Raw genomic sequence first — 19,128 nt, 5'->3', positions numbered from 1 at the left:
GCTTCACTTGAGATTCAACCATGGCTGAAAAACTTTATGGTGGAGCTTACCTCTCTCCCTTTGTTGATGCTGTTTTGGACAACCTAACTTCAATACTTGAAGAAGACGACTCTTTCCTCGAAAGGAACAACTTGCTTGTTACGTTGCAGAATTGTCTGTATGATGTTGGACCTGTTCTTGATGACGCTGAGCTGAAGCAGTTCAGTGACAAGAAAGTGAAGAAGTGGCTTGTTGATCTTCAAGATGCTCTCTATATGGCTGATGACTTGCTCGACAAACTCTCCACTAAAGCCGCTATTGCTGCCACTCAAAGGGATCCAGGTAACTCTTCCTCCTGGTCTCGCCTTGTTGATTCATATATTGAAGATACTGGTGACATGGAAAAAATAGTTGGCACACTAGAGTCTGTTGTAAGACGTAAAAATTATCTTCTGAAGGAGAGTGCCAAGGTGGACATGACATGGAGAATTCCATCCACATGTCTTGTTGAACCATCGGGGATATGTGGCAGGAAAGAAGACAAGGAGGCCATACTGAAACTGTTGTTGGATGATGATGATGCTGCTGATGGTGATTTATCTTTAAAAGAAAAGTTGTCCAGGCAAAAGTTCTTTATTGTCTTGGACGATGTCTGGAATGAAAACTATGATGATTGGAATACACTTCTAAAACCTTTTCAGAAAGGGGTTAAGGGAAGTAAAATTCTCATAACTACTAGAAATAAAAATGTGGCTTTTGTAGTGCAAACTGTGTCACCTTATGAACTAAGTTTATTGTCTGACGAAGATTGTTGCTCAGTGTTTTCAAAGCATGCACGTCTTTCAACTGTTTCTGTGGAGAATCTAACCCTGGAAAAAATCGGCAGAGATATCGTAAAGAAGTGTGATGGATTGCCCTTGGCAGCTCAAGCCCTTGGAAGCATATTGCGTGGAAATTCTGATATCAGATATTGGAATCATTTACTGAAGAGTGAAATCTGGGAACTCTCCAATGACAAAATCAATGCTGTTCCAGCGTTAAGGATAAGTTATTATTTTCTTCCTTCATATTTGAAGCAGTGCTTTATTTATTGTTCCTTGTATCCTAAGGACTATGAATTTAGCAAAGATGAATTGATGTTGTTATGGATGGCAGAAAATTTTTTACAAACAGTAGAAAAAAAGACTATAGAAGAAGTTGGTGGTGAATATTTTGATGAATTAATTGCGAGATCGTTTTTGCAACCTCATAGTACCAAGGAAAATAAATTTGTGATGCATGATCTGGTGCATGATTTAGCAATGACATGTGGTGGAGAATTCTATTTCAGAGCTGAAGAGCTTCGGAATGCAGTTGAGGTTGATATTAAAGCTCGTCATTTGTCACATAACGCCAAAGGCAATTATCCAATGTCAAATCTTTTGGGAGTTTGTGATAGACTAAAACATACAAGGACATTTCTTGAAATCAATTTGAACAAGCGGATTCCATTCAATATGGAAAATGTACCTTGTATCATGTTGTCACAGTTGAAGTACCTGAGAACTTTGTCGTTCAAAAGCTTTCCTGTTGAGTCAATGCCTGATTCAATGGGTGAGTTGATTCATCTGCGTTACTTGGATCTCTCTTGGACGGACATTGTGGCATTGCCAGAGTCATTGGGTAACCTATACAATTTGCAGACCTTGAAGTTGTATTCCTGTAGCAATCTGAAAATGCTACCTGTTGGCATGAAAGACCTTGTCAATTTGCGCCATCTTGATATTAGAGTGACTCAGTTACGTGAGATGCCGAAAGGCATGAGCAATTTAAAAAGTTTGCAGTTTTTAAGTGATTACATTGTTGGAAAGCATGAAGAAAACAAGATTAAAGAATTGGGAGCACTTGCAGATCTACACGAATCAATTTCCATTGGCAAATTGGAGAATGTGGTGAACAGCAGTGAAGCTTTGGAGGCAAGAATGTCCAATAAGGATGGCATTGATTCTATAACGTTAACTTGGTCATCGAATGAAGAGGAGAATACCGTTGATTCCGAAATGGAAAGAGATATACTTGACAAGCTGCAACCTCACATTAATTTGAAAGAGTTACAGATCAAGGGTTACAGGGGTACAAGATTTCCAGACTGGGTGGGACATTCTTCCTACCACAACATCACCAAAATAACACTGGTTGGTTGCAGGAGTTGCTGCATGCTTCCTTCGCTTGGACAGTTGCCCTCTTTGAAGCACCTTGAAATTTTATATTTTGAAAGTGTGGGGATTGTGGGTGCTGAGTTTTACTTTTACCTGAATGGTGAATCTTGTTTGAAGACACCACCATTCCCATTGCTTGAAAGTCTTTCGTTTTATTCAATGCGTTGTTGGAAGGAGTGGCATTCATTGGAGTTCAATGCGTTTCCTCGACTTAAGCATCTCAGCATAAGTGAGTGTCCGATGTTGAGAGGAGATTTGCCGAATCATCTACCATCTTTGCAATCACTTGAGATTAGCCAATGCAAGCAGCTGAGTTGGTGTGTTCCAAGATCTCCTGGAATGACCTCTTTAAGGATAAAAGGCCCCAATGAAGTGAGAATTGGGGAGCTACCTCCTTTACTGCGTGAGCTATCAGTTGCAGGAAACCATCACGTGGAGTCGGTGGTAGAGGCCATAATGCACATGCAACTGATTTGCCTGACGTCTTTATCCATTTTAGGTTGTTCTTCCCACATATGGTTTCCGGTGGGTAGTATTCCCGCATCACTTCAAAAGTTGACGATTCAGAATTGCAGAAAATTAGAATTCCAAATGAATGGCCAACATCACTCGCTGCAGGAACTATTTATAGAGAACAGCTGTGATTCAGTTACATCCTTCTCGTTGTTGGATTCCTTTCCGAATCTCGTGCGTGTTAATATCAACTTCTGTGACTACATGGAGTGTATTGTAGTGTCACGCTCTCTTCCATGTCTCCGTTCTTTATGTATCTTCGGGTGTGGGAGGTTGAAATATGTGTCAACGCTATGGATGGCAGCACCTCAGCTAGAGCATCTCACATTACTGGGTTGCCCAGAGGTTGATTTGTCTCCTACTGGGGATGGGGTTCCACACTGCAGCCTCAGATCTCTTGAAATCAGCTACAGCAAGAAACTGGTGAGCTCTGCAGCATTCAAGAATTCGCAATTTCATGGGCTTACTTATCTTTCCATTCATGGTGAATACTGCGAGAGTGTGAAGTCCCTCCCAAAGGAAGGTTGGTTGCCTGCCTCGCTTGAGTTTCTCACACTGTTTCACATGAAAAGTGTGGAGACGTTGGAATGCAAGGGACTTGCCCACCTCACCTCCCTCCAGAAACTACGTATTGAGCATTGCTCCAAGTTGAAGAATATGGAGGGAGAAAAGCTGCCTGCCTCTCTAATACAACTCATCATCTTAGGAAGCCCTTTGCTGTCCAAACGATGTGAGAAGAAGGATCCACAGCTTTGGCCCAAAATCTCCCACATCCCCGCCATTCAAGTTGATGACACATGGATTTGGTAATCCATCACAGCTTTGGCCCAAAATCTCCCACATCCCCGCCATTCAAGTTGATGACACATGGATTTGGTAATCCAACAACTTCAACACATACACACAAAACATTATTCTTATTTATGTTTTTCATCATGATTTATACTCTGCATATAAACTGACTCACGACTTTTCATTCTTCATTCTCTCTACAATTTTCTTATTCTTCATTTTTAATCATTCTTATACATGTGCTATACCATTCCTTAACACTTGTACCTTCTCATACAGATTATCCATCCACCCAACAATTTCAATCATTGCAATACACCGGCTGATTGCTGAGAAATAAGACAGTAATAGTAAGATTTTTATATAGTTTATAATGTTCGAATAACATTCATTACTCAAAAAATATGATAACTTATATGTGGTGGTAACACGTGAGACTGAAACTTTCATGCAGAAAGCAACTGAGCAACAAGGGAGACCCATAATCATGGATACAATTGAGCAAACTGACCATTGCATTGGAAAATTTAATTCATTAGCTTCTTTATTTTCTCTTGGAACCTACCCTTTTGAAGATTGAGACTTTTGGTTTGGTTTCTACTTTCTAGAAACCTCATGGTGATGCTCCTTTTTGGAAGATTCATGTTAGCACATTCTTTTGCAGACATATATTTACTTTTTGGGATTTTTGAATTTTTTTTTAGATGTATCATGTCAGTTATATTGGTGACTTACCTTGGCGTTTATGTATTGGAGGAGTGTGATTATTGTGTTGCACCATTGAGCCTTTGTGCACCTTTTTTTCTGTTTTATTGTGTATTGGTGACAAAGAATTGCCTCTAATTAATAACATTATTTTCCCATATTTTTTTTGTTAGTATTTCGTGAAACTAAAAGTCTTTGCATGACAATGTCAATTTGAAATTATCAAATGATGTCACTTTAACTAAAAAACAATAAACAATTTACAAGTTATTATAAACATATCAGTATAAAAAAAATTAAAAAGCAAAACATTACCTTAGCTTTTTGTGTAAAAGTACTAGTTTTTTATTGGAAATATTCAATCCATTTCAATTCTTTGTGTTTCTGTTAATTATACAGAAGATATGTATGCTACTATAGTGTCACGGCCCAAAATGAACCATGACCGGCGCTCAGGAAAATAGTCCCTTAGCAAGCCTAAACCGACTCAAATATAAGTTGAATAAGAAAGTTATAAATATCTTACAAGTTCTAAAATAAATAGTTATATGTTTTTAACAAAAATAAAATAATTACAAATGGTTGGATCCTGCCTGTGACATATGGAGCATATACATCTAGGAACTCAACAAGAATACGTACTCGTTGCAGATTGCTACTCTTGAATAAAAAGTCTCACATAGTCAATTATTTGTTCCTGAAAAATGTTTTAAAAAAAAACGGGGTGAGTTTTACAACTCAGTGACTAGACAATACATTTATAATCGACACGAGACCATATAAACATTATTATCAAAGTAACTTTAATTAGAAAATAATAGTTGATAATAATAAGTGAATCAATAAGGGAGTTCTCATACAGAAATCAAATCAAAAGTCCACACATGGGCGGCTCCACCTCTATGGGTAGCCCTTTCCTCTTGTGTGTCCTAACAGAATAACAGATCTAACGTGTGGCCTACACGTTAGGCTAGCAACACTCCTGCTAGCTGGAGTCTGAGTCAGATGCATCTAAGTTAACGTCATAACCGCCGTTAACTACGGTTTTCTAATACGAGTCTCCCAAACCAATTCAAAACATATAATTTCAAATACAATAAATCTTTAATCTCTCAAATATACAAGGTATCGAATCAAATCAAACAGATAATACTTTCTTGTTAGAAATATTTTCAAATCATGTTTTTTTCAAGCATAAAAACATATTTCACAATTTAAAAATGAGTGCCAACAAATACTTTAATACTTCAAAAATATATATTCGAATAAAATCAATATTCTAAAATAAAATAAAGCTTTATCAAACATATATATAGTCTCATGTAAAATTTCTAATATATGAATTTCATAAGAATAATTATTCAACTATAATAAATCAATTATTATAATCAAATCAAAGTTCTTCAATAATAGTTTTATAAATATAATTAAAAACTCATAATAATATAAACCAAAAGCTTAACGGTTATAAATGTAAAGCCTACTCACAACGTGGTCCCAAGGGACCGAAGATACCCAACTCGGAGTGTCAAATTCAAAGTAAGGAGGATTGAAGTGAAATGGAACGAATGACCACAGAATTTGGACCGGAGTAGCGACAAGATGGAGCTGGCGATAGTTCTTGATGACGTCTTGGGATGCAATTCCACCAACCAAAGCAGCCACAGCAAGCTCTGCCGCACCAAATTGATACATTTCGTTGGTAAGATCCTCAGCCAATGCAACACCTTTGCGTCTCAAGTCACTTAGGAGGCCAATAGCTCTACTCTTCAATCATGGTATATCCTCATTAAATCACAGAGCCACCGAGAGACAGAGGAGGAGAGAGGAGTGAAAGGCAGAACAGAAGCAAGACGAGACACAGCGCCGCCGGGACTCCGATTTTGTGATGACTGACGAGATGAGACAGGGACAGGCGATGTGGGAGACCGACGACGAGAGGCAGCTCACAGAGAAGAGAACTGGAGCGCGCCGCCCAGCCGCTGCAAACCGCGATTTGTGACGCCACGAAACTGAAGCAAGGCCGCAGGCACATGCAGCACAGGGAACACCGAAATAGCGAAGATCGAGGAGTGAAGAAGGAGCTGAGCTGCTGAAGCTCATGGAGTCAGAGTCCGGGAAGGGACGAAGGGTTAGGACTTAGGTGGCTGTGGGGTGTGGGGTGTATGCGTAAGAGAGTGAGTGTTAGTGGGTTTAATTTGGGAAAATGGGGTTAGGGTTTGGTTTGGGAAAAAGAGGAGAAAGGGTATTTGAGGGATTTTACATATAGTAAGATTAATTAATTAATTAGAAATTTTCGTGTAATATTGTAATTCACTTTCGAAGTGTTTCTGTTAATTATGCAGAACGGATAAATAAAGTAGAAACTGAAAAGAAACTAGTTGTAATGTGTATTTGTCAAATGTCTTATTTTTATTTCTAACAAAGATGGCATTATATATTATTTGACAAAGTCAAAAATCCATAAATAGAATACCAAACCTAGGCATGATAGTAAAAAGCACACCAAATAAAAAAACTACAAATTCATGCTGTTATTTTAACACAATACACACATCATAGTTCATTAGTCTTTCTGCTTCAAAATATCAAGCTTTTGCAGAAAGACAATTACATTACTATTTATATTTTAATATTATAATTATATAATTATATACTCCATCTATTTCAAAAAGTCTGTTACTTTAGAAATTTGATATGTTAATAACTCATTGTATCTAGATACAAATTGTACTCAGATACATTGAATTGTTAATGTGCAAAATTTTTAAAGTAACAAATATTTTTAAAGCTGATGGAGTATATAATTGAGTCAAAGATGAGTTGCCTGAGTAAGAAAATAGCATTTTCCATCTGGCCTGACATGGATACGAGGATTTTGGTGCAATGCTACACCAAGACTCGCTTAATATCCTTGCCAAATCAAACATTAAGGTTGCAGCAGTTTCCGGCGGCAGCCGAAACCCATTTCGGGGGGATGATCGTGCCATGTCCATGTCCAGTGTCCATCATATTTGCAAGAGAGTGCACAGTAGTTCCAATGTGTACATCAATTCCTCCTTTTCCTAGAAAGGGAAAACAAGAAATGAAACTTATTATGTCCATGAATAATTAAATAAGTTACCAAATAAGAACATGAATTTCTTTTATTTTTGAGAACTTTGTACCATAGGCTGAGTGAATCCAAGCTCAAAAATGGTTCCGAGGGTCAGCAATTGATGGCTGCAAAGATAATGTTGCTTGAGACTTTTGTGCGTCACCTGAAATTTTGCAAACTTCTGCAGAAGATTTTTTCATTGGTTAGCCAAAGATAATTTACAATATAAAATAGGACATGTTTATCTGATATAATTTCATTCAATCAAGAATTTCCCTGATGGCTTGAGCATCTATAACTTTAGAATCACAATGAAAAGTTGTTTCTACTTTGTAGAATAATGCATAATTATCTCAATTTTCAATTATCCTAAATCCTAATTAAGATTTAAGTACATTTTTCTTCATTATGTGTCTCTTACTGATATGGCTTCCTCCTAAGGATTAATTAGTGGAAGCCGACCACTTCTACACTATTTCCCTAAAACAAGTGAATTGTATAACACCTATTTACATATTTAGTTTATCATAATCCAATCTAGCATGATTATTATATAGAGAGGAGCCACAATCATGGACACAATCCAAGAGATTCAAGAGAGGCATGACAAAGTGACTGATATAGAGAGGAGCCTCAATGAGCTTCATCAAGTGCTTAAGAAACCTAATGTCATAAGTGGTATGGATGCCTGAACTAATGATGTTTTTATTTCAAGAAAATGAAAAGTTCATTTCATGAAAATTTGTATACTCCCAAAGAAGAAATATATACTTCATCATGTTGGAATAGGTAAGAGTGAAACTTTCTTGCAGAAAGAAATTGAGCAACAAGGGAGAGCCACAATCGTGATCACAATCCAAGAGATTCAAGAGAGGCATTATACATGACTATTGCATGGGAAAATTTAATACCTTAGCTTGTTTTTTTTTTTTTTTTTTGGGAACCTACCCTTTTGAAGATTGAGACTCTTGGCTTGGTTTCAAGTTTTTAGATACCTCCTGGTCATGGTCCATTTTGGAAGATTCATATGTAGGTACTTTCTTTTGCAGACATGTATTTATTTTTTTGGGATTTTTGAATTTTTCTTTAGATGTATCATATGCTATATTGGTGAATTGTGGCCTTGGCGTTTGTATAATGGAGGAGTGTGATTAATTATTTTGCACCATTAAGCCGTTGCTAATTATATAGTAATAGAATTTCTAGGTAAATTTTTTTTTGCATACATATTAAACAAGTTTAATTAGTTTTCAAAATTAGCTAGTTACTAGAATGGAATTTTGGAGCGAAAATTGATGTATAAATATGATGAAAAATATATTCTTTTTTTTTAACATCTGTGTTGGTATATATAGTTTACCACCCAAGACTTCTGATGCTGTCTCCACTCTAATTAAGACTTTTTTTTTTTATTTATCATCAAATCTTGTTGGCATGTTAAATAGGCACTTATATACACATTATAATTAGTAACATAATTAATCAACAAATATGATAATTTTTATGTGGTGGGAACAGGTGAGAGTAAAACCTTGCAAAAAGCAATTCTATGAACATGGACGTTGTTGGTGTCGTCCTTGTCTCTCTTGTTGATTTTGCTGCCATAAATAGGTGTTCTTTTATTATTATTATTTTTGGAAAACAAATCTAAAATAGAGAAAACAAAAAAGTGTGAAGATGAAATGATACAGAGTGATGAAATGAGAGAGAAATTGAGTGAGAGAAGCATGTGAGTTTGATAAAGTGATTTTGTTATAATGGTGAATCACACATTTACACTATGCATTTAGACTATATATAGTAAAGGCATAACAGCTATTTCTGCTACTAACAATGTAACTAACTAGTCCTAGTCAGCATAGAGAAATTACAAATGAGTCCTTAATAAGGATATTAACTTAACTAACTATAGATCAAGCTATGTCAGTAAGAGTGAATAGTAAAAATACTCTTACTCCCCAATACAGAGGAAAAGAGAAAAAGAAAGAGTATAAAAATTGGAAAAAGAAAAAGAATAATTAAAGAAAGAGTATAAGAGGTTTAATAAGAAAAGAAAAATTGTATTCGGAGAGAAAATATTATTACTAGTAAAATAGATGATAATTAAAAACGTATGTCTGAAAAGTTATTGTATCTTGTAAAATAATAATTGAGGTGAATTTTTTTAATTTTAAATTAGAACTAGAATGTGACCCGCGCATAATAGTATATAATAAATATTAAAAATTATTATGTTTTGTAGAATTAAATGAAATATGTATAAACTAAAAATAAATTTAAATGATATTTTATTTAAAAAAAATGGTAGTACAAAGTATTTGGATGTTAGAATTGATTTTTGTATTTGGTTTAATTGATGGAATTGGTCTTCTTATGTGACACTCGTCTTCTTTTTTTTATTGGTTGCTGTTAGAGTTGTTGCTTTCTTCTTTCTGTCATAGGTTGTTGTGAAGGCATGTTCCTTATGAATTGGTGAGTTGTGTGCACTTCCTTTTGTGTTGTTTGCTCCCTCTTTGCATGTATGGTCTTCTTCCGAAAATGTGTCTTGAATTTGTATCGTTTTTTTTTCTCCTCAACCTCTTCATAGGTATGTGATCTTCGTCTAATGATATTAGTGTTGGCGAAGTTGGTTCCTATAATCAATGAATAATATAAATTAGAAATAAAAATGATGTTTTAAATAAGTGATTTTTTTAGTATTACTTGTTTTACTTGTTGTAATGGGTGTTGCTGTTCAGTGTTTTTAGTTGGAACAAATGTCTTGGTAACAGTATATTGTTGAGAACCTTCTTTGAGATTAAACTCATTTAGTTTGACTTCAAAAATAAGTGTGAGGTTGCACAAGTTTTTCAATTGGGGTGGTGCTTCAAGATCATTACTTTTCTGGAGTGTGATTAGATTTGAAGCAGTTGTGTCCAACAATTTTTTTGCTTCGCCATCAAATAATACAAAAGTTGCTGTAGCACTTTGATCTGAAACCTTTAATTGAATTCTGAATCTAAAATAAGTATTGGGTTAATAACTAATAATTTGCTAAATGAGATTATGAAAAGTATATAAAGATACCTTATGGTTGGATATTGTGGTGTTTGATTACATGTGCCACAGATGTAGTTGTCTCCTTTTTTATATGCTTTCTTATGATACTTTTCACATTCAACATAGTTCCATCCAAATTTGTCATCAATTCCGTTTATAATTGCTAAAATTGTAAAGATCTTTTCCTATTCCAATATTCCATTTATGTTATCATTAGGTATATTGTATTTGAGTAAGAATGAATGTATGATGCATGTTGTGAGTTTTTTTGTCATACCTGATAATCAGATTCCCATTGCATAGCCATTAGATCTTGAATAGTTATTCGATTTCTAATCATTCTACTCTGAAGATTTGTATTGGCATTGTCTTGGCTTGGTATCTCTATTACTTCTTCATGTTGATCAGTCCTGTTTAGGAATTTTTTTATATTTATTAAATTGAATAATTAAATAAATGAATTAATTTTTGAGAGATTTATTAGTTATGAAATACCCATAAGTCAGCTGTGTGAATTCTTCAATTTCTGGATTGATATAGATTTTTGTACTTGAAGTTGTGCTAACCTAATAATCACCTAATATTATAATATAATAGGTTATATAAAATAAGATTGTGTTGTATTGTGTCAATTAATGTATTATATAAAATATAATTCTTTGAACTAAAAAAAACAATAAATTAAAATTTTTTGAAAAAGATCATACCTTTATATTCACTAACCAATGTTGATGTGAGTGTAACAATTTTTTGGCCCTTAATTTGTGTTGTAATTTCTTTATTTATCTGATTTGAGAGATTTCTCCACAACGTGACTTTCAACACGATGTTCCTAAAATTAATAGTATTTTATTAATAACTATATATCTAAATGAAAAATGAATTGGTTGTATATTTTTTTACTCTTTGAGTATCAATTCCATTCTTCGTATTTTTGTGGGTTTTCCTTTAACATCTACTTGTTCTTCTTCTCCTATTACATGCAGTTTTTCAATGACATCTATAATAAAAAGAACAAAAATGTGTTGATTTTTTTTAATAAATTATTTTTAATAAGAATAATTGAAATAATATAAAATAAAATTACCTGTTAAAATTTGTCTTTGACCCACTCTGTCAGATAATGTTTCAAGTGATGCAAATTTAAAATAGTGTTGGAGAATGTTCAAAATTAGATCTTTGATTTCTTTCACAATAGTTGTTATTAAAAAATTTGTTTTTATAGTACCTTTAATTGCTCTATACAAATCATTTGCATCTTCTATTTTCAATTTTTTATAGTATAAACTTTTCCTTCTTCTAACAAAATTTTGAATTTGTTTATCATATTTTTCTTCACAATTACATGAAGAGGTGTTCTCTCCAGTGTTAGTAAATCATTGTTAACAATTAGTTAAAAAAAATGATTGCGTTTATTTTTTAAAATTATTAGAAAAGGAACAATGATTATCAAATTGAGAGAAGTTTAACTTTAACGATATTAAAATACAATTATATATAAAGTATTATAAAATAATATTAAAAGTATAAAAAACAAAAATAATTAAAAAATTTTTTAAAATTCAATTTAAAAATAGAATAAATTTGTTTATTTTGTACCTTTTCATCTAATATAATCATTTCTAAGAAAATAGGCTCCTCTTTATTTTTGGGTGTTAATATTTTTCATAGACAAACTATGCGAACTTTGATAAACCAATTGTCCGTATGTTTGGTTATATTGTCCAATGAATGATGCTCCATTGAGTAAGTTTGAGATGTTGTATAGTTTGGAAAGAAATTTCTTATGGTAAATTTGATGTTATTTTAAAGAATAGTGATTAGAGACTTATATAAGTAGTTCAAATAGTATATAATTTAAATATTTGTAACATAAAATTTATTATGATTAATAATATTATTATGACATTTATTATATGGATATTTATTACATTTAATGATTGAGTTTATAGAAATTAATAAATTAATTATTGGTGTTATAAAGTTATTATATTATTTATAACGGTAAGATATAATAAATATAAGAATATAGATTTAATATCTTTATAGGTTACAAACTTAAATTCAAAATTTATAATTTAAAAAGACTTGGTTGAAGAATATTTGTATATTATATGAATTTAATAAAAAACTTCTAGATTTATATGGATTTAATATAAAACTTTTAGGCTATTTGCAAATGTTTAAGTTTTAGGAAGTTTTAGAATACTTCACCTACATGAATAAAATACACCCGATGCTTGATGTGACTATATGATACTCTTTTTGTATTGTAGAGATCCAAAGTTGAGACCTATGTTCGCTGAAATAATGGCAGTAGTGAAGTAATATGCAATAATAAAAAATTAATTATTAGTATAATAAATTTATTGTATTATTTATAACGGTAAGATATAATAAATATAGGAATATGATTTCAATGTCTTTATATGTTACAAATTTAATTTCAAAAATTTTAATTTAAAAAGACTTGATTAAAAAATATTTGTATATTATATGGACTTAATTAAAAATTTTTAGACTAATATTAATAAAAAATATTAGTCCTTAACGTTTCTCTTTGAACAATTAATATATACTAACGTACCGAAAATGGTAAAAAGTTTATTAGCAGTAATTCAAAATTAATATTCTAATTACTTAATTAAATGATTTCATAAAATTTTGCAGTTAAAATAGAAGCCAGTACATCTTCTTTCTGCCCATTTTTTCTTATCCCACTTTTAAAGCAATTTATTAATTAATAATAGTATTTTTATCTGTAATCATGAATAATACCAATTATTCCTAATAAAATACATAAATTAGCAAGTTGAATTAGATAATATCATATTATTAAATGTTATCGATTCTTGGTAGATCAAATTGAATGCCGATGTCTTAATGCTAAAGATGACCAAGCATTCCACCTAATATAATATTGTCACATTTAAATATATATGTTTTAGTGAAGTAATATGCAATAATAATGATATAAATTTATTTACTAACTAATAAATTATTATAAGCTTTAAAATGTAACTTTAACCTATTTAAATTGTTATATGTGATTAAGAATATTACATAAATTTCATAGACCAATTTTAAGTAGTTTAAATTATGATTTATAAATGATATGATTAAGAATTTTGTAAAAGAAAAAAAATAAAAAACTGTGGCATAATATATAAATAAATTTAGAAGTATACAAAACTAAGGAAAAAATATCCTTAAATTCAACCCATGGTTATATGTGTAATGTCTAAAAAGAAGTATTGAGATTTAATTTTTGGACCAGTTAGAGCATTGTAGAGGTCGACCTTATTCCGAAGCGTGTTATACCTGTAGATACAATCATTTTCACAAAAATTATGTATGAAAAATTTTAGAAGAAAGAAATATAAATATTACTCTAGACGTAAGAAATTTATTACTTATGAAGAAATATATTATCGCAAGTTTTTTCAAAGGAGTTTGATATGAAATTACTCATCGACTCACAATGTGTAAGAGATGACTTACTTTATAGAAGATATATTCTCATGAGTTTGTTGAAATGCCATTGATATGGAATCAAGTACTGCAAACATAAACGACTGGTAAAGAATAAGTTTATGAATAAAAAAGATAAAAGATAGATTAAGTATATCTACTTTTAATTTCTTATATAAAATTACCTCAATGTTGTAATCCTTAGGAAAATACTTGGTACGAATTTTCTTTGTTAGACGAATTTTCTTAGTTGGCCTGGTTTCTGCAATTGATGCAATGCGGAGAGGTGCCAAGAAGAAGAGGGTTTCGAGAAGCATGAGAAGAGTAAAATTTGATTCGAGGAAAACACAATGGCTCATACCGGAAGAGCATGGAGGAAATAGGATACTGGTACAGAGAGTGCCAAGAAGAAGAGGGTTTCGAGAAGCATGAGAAGAGTAAGGAGTTTTCAGGCGAGAAGCACGAGAAAAGTAATGAACTCTTTGGTTTTCAGAGGTTTTTTTGGGGTAAATGTTAATTTGTGTTTTTGTTGTTTTTTATTCTGTTTTTTAGTTTTTTTTTTTAATTTGAAAATAGAAGTTGATTTGGCAAGATTTGAGTGGTTGAAATTTGGCAAGATTTGATTGGTTGTTTCTAAAATTTTGCCACGTAAGCAATATTGCTGACATGGCGTTAGTAGAATAAGAGGAATAACTTAGAAGTAATGTGGTGCATGCTTATATATCTACTTTTATATATTAAGAATAGATTCAATTTGCTTTGAAGAATCAAAAGATATTTTTTAATTCTCTAAAAAGTGAAAAAAACTCTAGAAAATACCAATAACTAATACAGGACATAATAATTGACGGTAGAAATAATCTATTCAAACATAAAAACAATGAGAGATTGCCAGCTAATAGAAATTTCTTTGCAGTGACAATATAATTATATCATCAGTGATTAATGATATAGTAGAACTACAGCTTGTTTTTAGTTTACTAATTGGTAATGGGCTACAGCATGTTCTTCAACTACTCAAATAATTCAACAACAAAGCTTATCTACTCAATAATTATCAGGGAACAGTTAAATACAAACAATAAAATAAACAATAAAATCCTTGAGAATCAATAAACTTGAAAGTTTCCAGCTCAATCCAATAAAAAAAGAGAAGGCAGCATTAAGTATCATGATTTGATGAAGAGTTAGTTACATAGACTTTCCTAAGCATGTGACCAATTGTGTATCTTTATTCTTTCCCCATTTGACAGCTCTTGTTATAAGTTATATCAGATCTTAAACAAAGGAAGCAGATCACAAAAACATGCATTATTAATGAAACTAAGATCATGAGCTCATGAAGTCAACTTCACTCACAGCACATAAAAGCAAACACTTCCCTTAGCTTCTGTTTGAGAAAATCCAGAGACTACATTGCAAACTGCAAACCCTTCTCTCATCCATCACCTTTCTTTCTTCGTTCTGATCCAATCTGATCTGCTGCTGCAGTTGAGATTCAATCATGGCTGCAAAACTTGATGGTGGAGCTTATCTCACTTCTTTTGTTGATGCTATTTTAGACAAGTTGTCTTCAATACTTGAAGATGACTCTGTCCTCGACTCTGTCCTGGAATTGCTTGAAAGGTTGCAGAATAGTCTTTATGATGCTGGACCTGTTCTTGATGATGCTGAGCAGAAGCAGTTCACTGACAAGAGAGTCAAGAAGTGGCTTGTTGATCTCCAAGATGCTCTCTATTTTGCTGATGACTTGCTCGATGAACTCTCCACTAAGGCCGCCATCGCGGCCACTCAAGGTGATCCAGGTAACTCTTCTTCCTGGTCTCGTCATGTTGATTCATATATTGATGATAGTGGTGTCAACGTCATCGAAAAAATAGTTGGCAAACTAGAGTCTCTTGTAAAAAGAAAAGCTAAACTGGGTCTAGAAAAGAGTGCCAAGTTGGACACATCATGGAGAATTCCATCCACATCTCTCGTTGTAAGTTCTGACATATTCGGTCGGGACAAAGAGAAGAGAGAGATAATCAAATTGTTGCTAGATGATTCTGAATCACCTCTTACTCTGATCCCAATTTGGGGTATGGGTGGAATAGGAAAAACTGCTCTGGCTCAACTGGTTTACAGTGATGCTGAAGTAGTGGGAAAATTTGACACTAGAGCATGGGTGTGTGTTGCTGAAAATTTTAATCCTATTAGCCTTACAAGAACTATACTAGAGAAAATAACTTGTAGTTCTTATAAGAGGGATGATTTTGATTCACTTCAAACTCATCTGAAACAAAAGTTGATAGGAAAAACATTCTTAGTTGTTTTAGATGATGTCTGGCATGATCAACAAGACATTTGGGAGGATCTTCTAAAACCTTTTCGCTACGGTAATCATGGAAGTAAAATTCTTTTGACAACCCGTAGTGAAAAGGTTGCTTCTGTGGTTGCAACTACCGATCTACATTACCAACTGAGTTTGTTGTCTAATGAAGATTGCTGGTTAGTATTTTCAAAACACGCACGTCTTTCTGCTGACTCTATGAAGAATCCAACTCTGCAAAAAGTCGGCAAAGATATTGTAAAGAAGTGTGATGGATTGCCCTTGGCAGCTCAAGCACTCGGAGGCTTATTGCGTGGAAATTATGAAGTCAAGTCTTGGAATCATATATTGAAGAACGAGATCTGGAAATCCTCCAATGACAAGATAAAAATTGTTCCAGCCTTGAGAGTTAGTTATTATTATCTTCCTTCTTGTCTAAAAAAGTGTTTTGTTTATTGTTCCATATATCCCAAGAGTTATGAATTTGATAAAGATGAATTGATCTTGTTATGGATGGCGGAGAATCTCTTACAACCAATAGGAGAAAAGAGTCTAGAAGAAGTTGGTGACGAATATTTTGATGAATTATTTGTGAGGTCATTTTTCCAACCTCATAGTACTAATGAAAAGACATTTGTGATGCATGATCTTGTGCATGATTTGGCAATGATCTATGCTGGAGAATTCTGTTTTAGAGCAGAAGAGCATGAAAATGCTGTTGAGATTGATATTAAAGCTCGTCATTTATCACATAATGCTAAAGGCAATTATCCAATCTCAAAACTTGTAGGAGTTTGTGATAGAGTAGAACATACAAGAACATTTCTTGAAATCAATTTGTCACCAAATATCCCATTTGACATGGAAAACACACCTTGTATCTTGTTGTCAAAATTGAAGCGCCTTAGAGCTTTGTCGTTCAAATGCTTTCCTCTTGAGTCAGTGCCTGATTCAATAGGTGAGTTGATTCATTTGCGTTACTTGGATCTCTCTGGAACCTACATTGTGACATTGCCCGAGTCTTTGGGTAATCTTTACAATTTGCAGACCTTGAAGCTGATTGGATGTGAAAAATTGAAAATGCTTCCGGATGGCATGCAAAATCTTGTAAATTTAAGGCATCTTGATATTAGAGCAACTTGTTTGCGCAAGATGCCGAAAGGCATGAGCAAATTGAAAAGTTTGCAGTTTCTAAGCGACTTTGTCATTGGGAAGCATGAAGAGAACAAGATCAAAGAACTGGGAGCACTTGCAAATCTGCGCGAATCAATTTCCATTGACAAATTGGAGAATGTGGTCGACAGCAGTGAAGCTTGGGAGGCAAGAATGTTCGATAAGGATGGCATTGACTCTTTGAAGTTGAGTTGGTGGTCACATAAAAGTATGGAAGAAGTTTTTGCTTTTGCTGTCAAAAAGAAGGATGCAGCTGATTCCCAAATTGAAAGAGATATACTTGACAAGTTACAACCTCACAGTAATTTGAAAGAAGTAGAGATCAGTGGCTACAGAGGCACAACATTTCCAGATTGGTTGGAAAATTCTTCCTACCACAACATCACCACACTAACCCTGCAACATTGCAATAAATGTTCTGTGCTTCCTTCATTTGGACAATTGCCCTCTTTAAAGCACCTTACAATTTCAGATTTTAAAAGTCTGAAAACTGTGGGTGCTGAGTTTTACAAGGGTGGATCTTGTTTGGAGACACCCTTTCCAGTGCTTGAAACTCTTACATTTTGCTCAATTAGTGACTGGGTGAAGTGGGATTCAATGGAGTTCAATGCATTCCCTCGACTTGCGGAGCTTACCTTAAGTGACTGTCCCATGTTGACAGGAGATTTGCCCTATCATCTACCATCTTTGCAATCACTTACTATTGACAATTCCAAGGATCTTCGCTGTTGTCTTCCAATAGCTCCTGCAATGGCCTCTTTAAACATAGTTGGTGGCGGAGAAGTGAGTATTAGCGAGCTACCTCCTTTACTGCGTAAACTATCAATTCATGGAATTGATCAAGTGGAGCCAGTGGTTAAGGCCTTTCGGAATATGCAACTGACTTGCCTCACGTCTTTATGCATCTCAGATTGCTCCTTCCACATATCATTTCCAGTGAGTAGTATTCCTGCATCACTACAAGAGTTGACAATATCGGGTTGCGCAAAATTAGAACTCGAAATGGATGGGCATCACAAGTCCCTGCAGTCACTGAGTATAATTTACTACTATGATTCAGCTACATCCTTCTCTTGGGATGCCTTTCCGAATCTCGTGCGTCTCAACATCAGGAAGTGTAAAGAGATGGAGTCTATTGTGGTGTCACGGTCTCTTTCATGTCTCCGTTCTTTACATATATCCAGTTGTCAGAGTTTGAAGTCAGTGTCGACGCTGTGGATGGCAGCACCTCAGCTAGAGGATCTCAAAATAGTGGATTGCCCAGAGATCGAATTGTGTCCTACAGGGGATGGGCATCCACACCATAGCCTCAGATCTCTTACCATCAACTACTCCAAACTAATCAGTTGTGCAGCATTCATGAATTTGCAATTTTATGGGCTTACTCATCTTCGCATTTTGGGTGAATATAAGGAGAGTGTGAAGTGCCTCCCAAAGGAAGGCTGGTTGCCTGCCTCACTTGAGTCTCTCAGACTTTTTAACATTAAAAGTGTGGAGACGTTGGAATGCAAGGGACTTGCCCACCTCAACTGCCTCCAACAATTAAGTATATATCATTGCTCCAAGTTGAAGAATATTGAGGGAGAAAAGCTGCCTGCCTCTCTAAAACAACTCATCATCAAAGGGACTCCTTTGCTGGGTAAACGGTGCGAGAAGAAGGATCCTGAGGTTTGGCCTAAAATCTCCCATATCCACGGCATTCAAGTTGATAACAGATGGATTTTGTAATCCAACAACTTCAACAGGTAACTGTTTCTTTATATATATTTTCATTCTTCATTCTGTTTACAATATTCTTCTTCTTCATTCTTATTAATGTCTTATATCAGTCATTCCTTAATCACACAGTT

At 33.8% G+C, this 19,128-nt stretch overlaps 2 protein-coding genes across 6 annotated transcripts in view; both read left to right on the top strand.

Moving 5' to 3' along the window:
• Positions 1-19,128, top strand: part of LOC107472406 (putative disease resistance RPP13-like protein 1) — a 138,838-nt gene that overhangs the window by 33,151 nt on the left and 86,559 nt on the right. The window contains exons 3-5 of one of the 3 annotated variants that reach the window (XR_008005937.1): positions 3,214-3,496; positions 3,762-3,832; positions 3,937-4,302. The exons of 1 other annotated variant lie outside the window; for it this stretch is intronic. The gene's annotated coding sequence lies outside the window, so the exon portion shown is untranslated. Of the gene's footprint in view, positions 1-7; positions 322-3,213; positions 3,497-3,761; positions 3,833-3,936; positions 4,303-19,128 lie in introns of those variants that run through there. One more of the 3 variants, XM_052257389.1, reaches the window with a different exon arrangement.
• LOC110272417 (putative disease resistance protein At3g14460) overlaps positions 15,017-19,128 on the top strand; it is a 90,991-nt gene continuing 86,879 nt past the window's right edge. Inside the window, exons 1-2 of one of the 3 annotated variants that reach the window (XR_008005936.1) lie at positions 15,017-15,599; positions 16,104-19,023. Coding sequence is in view for 1 of the 3 variants with exons in the window: in XM_052257384.1 (XP_052113344.1) it covers positions 15,299-18,802 (3,504 nt within the window). In the remaining 2 variants the exon portion in view is untranslated. Of the gene's footprint in view, positions 19,024-19,128 lie in introns of all 3 variants that reach the window. The other 2 variants (XR_008005935.1, XM_052257384.1) reach the window with 2 other exon arrangements.

Source organism: Arachis duranensis, chromosome 2 (genome assembly GCF_000817695.3).
Source record: "Arachis duranensis cultivar V14167 chromosome 2, aradu.V14167.gnm2.J7QH, whole genome shotgun sequence".
NCBI lineage: Eukaryota > Viridiplantae > Streptophyta > Magnoliopsida > Fabales > Fabaceae > Arachis > Arachis duranensis.
This window is presented reverse-complemented; position numbering and strand designations above follow the sequence as displayed.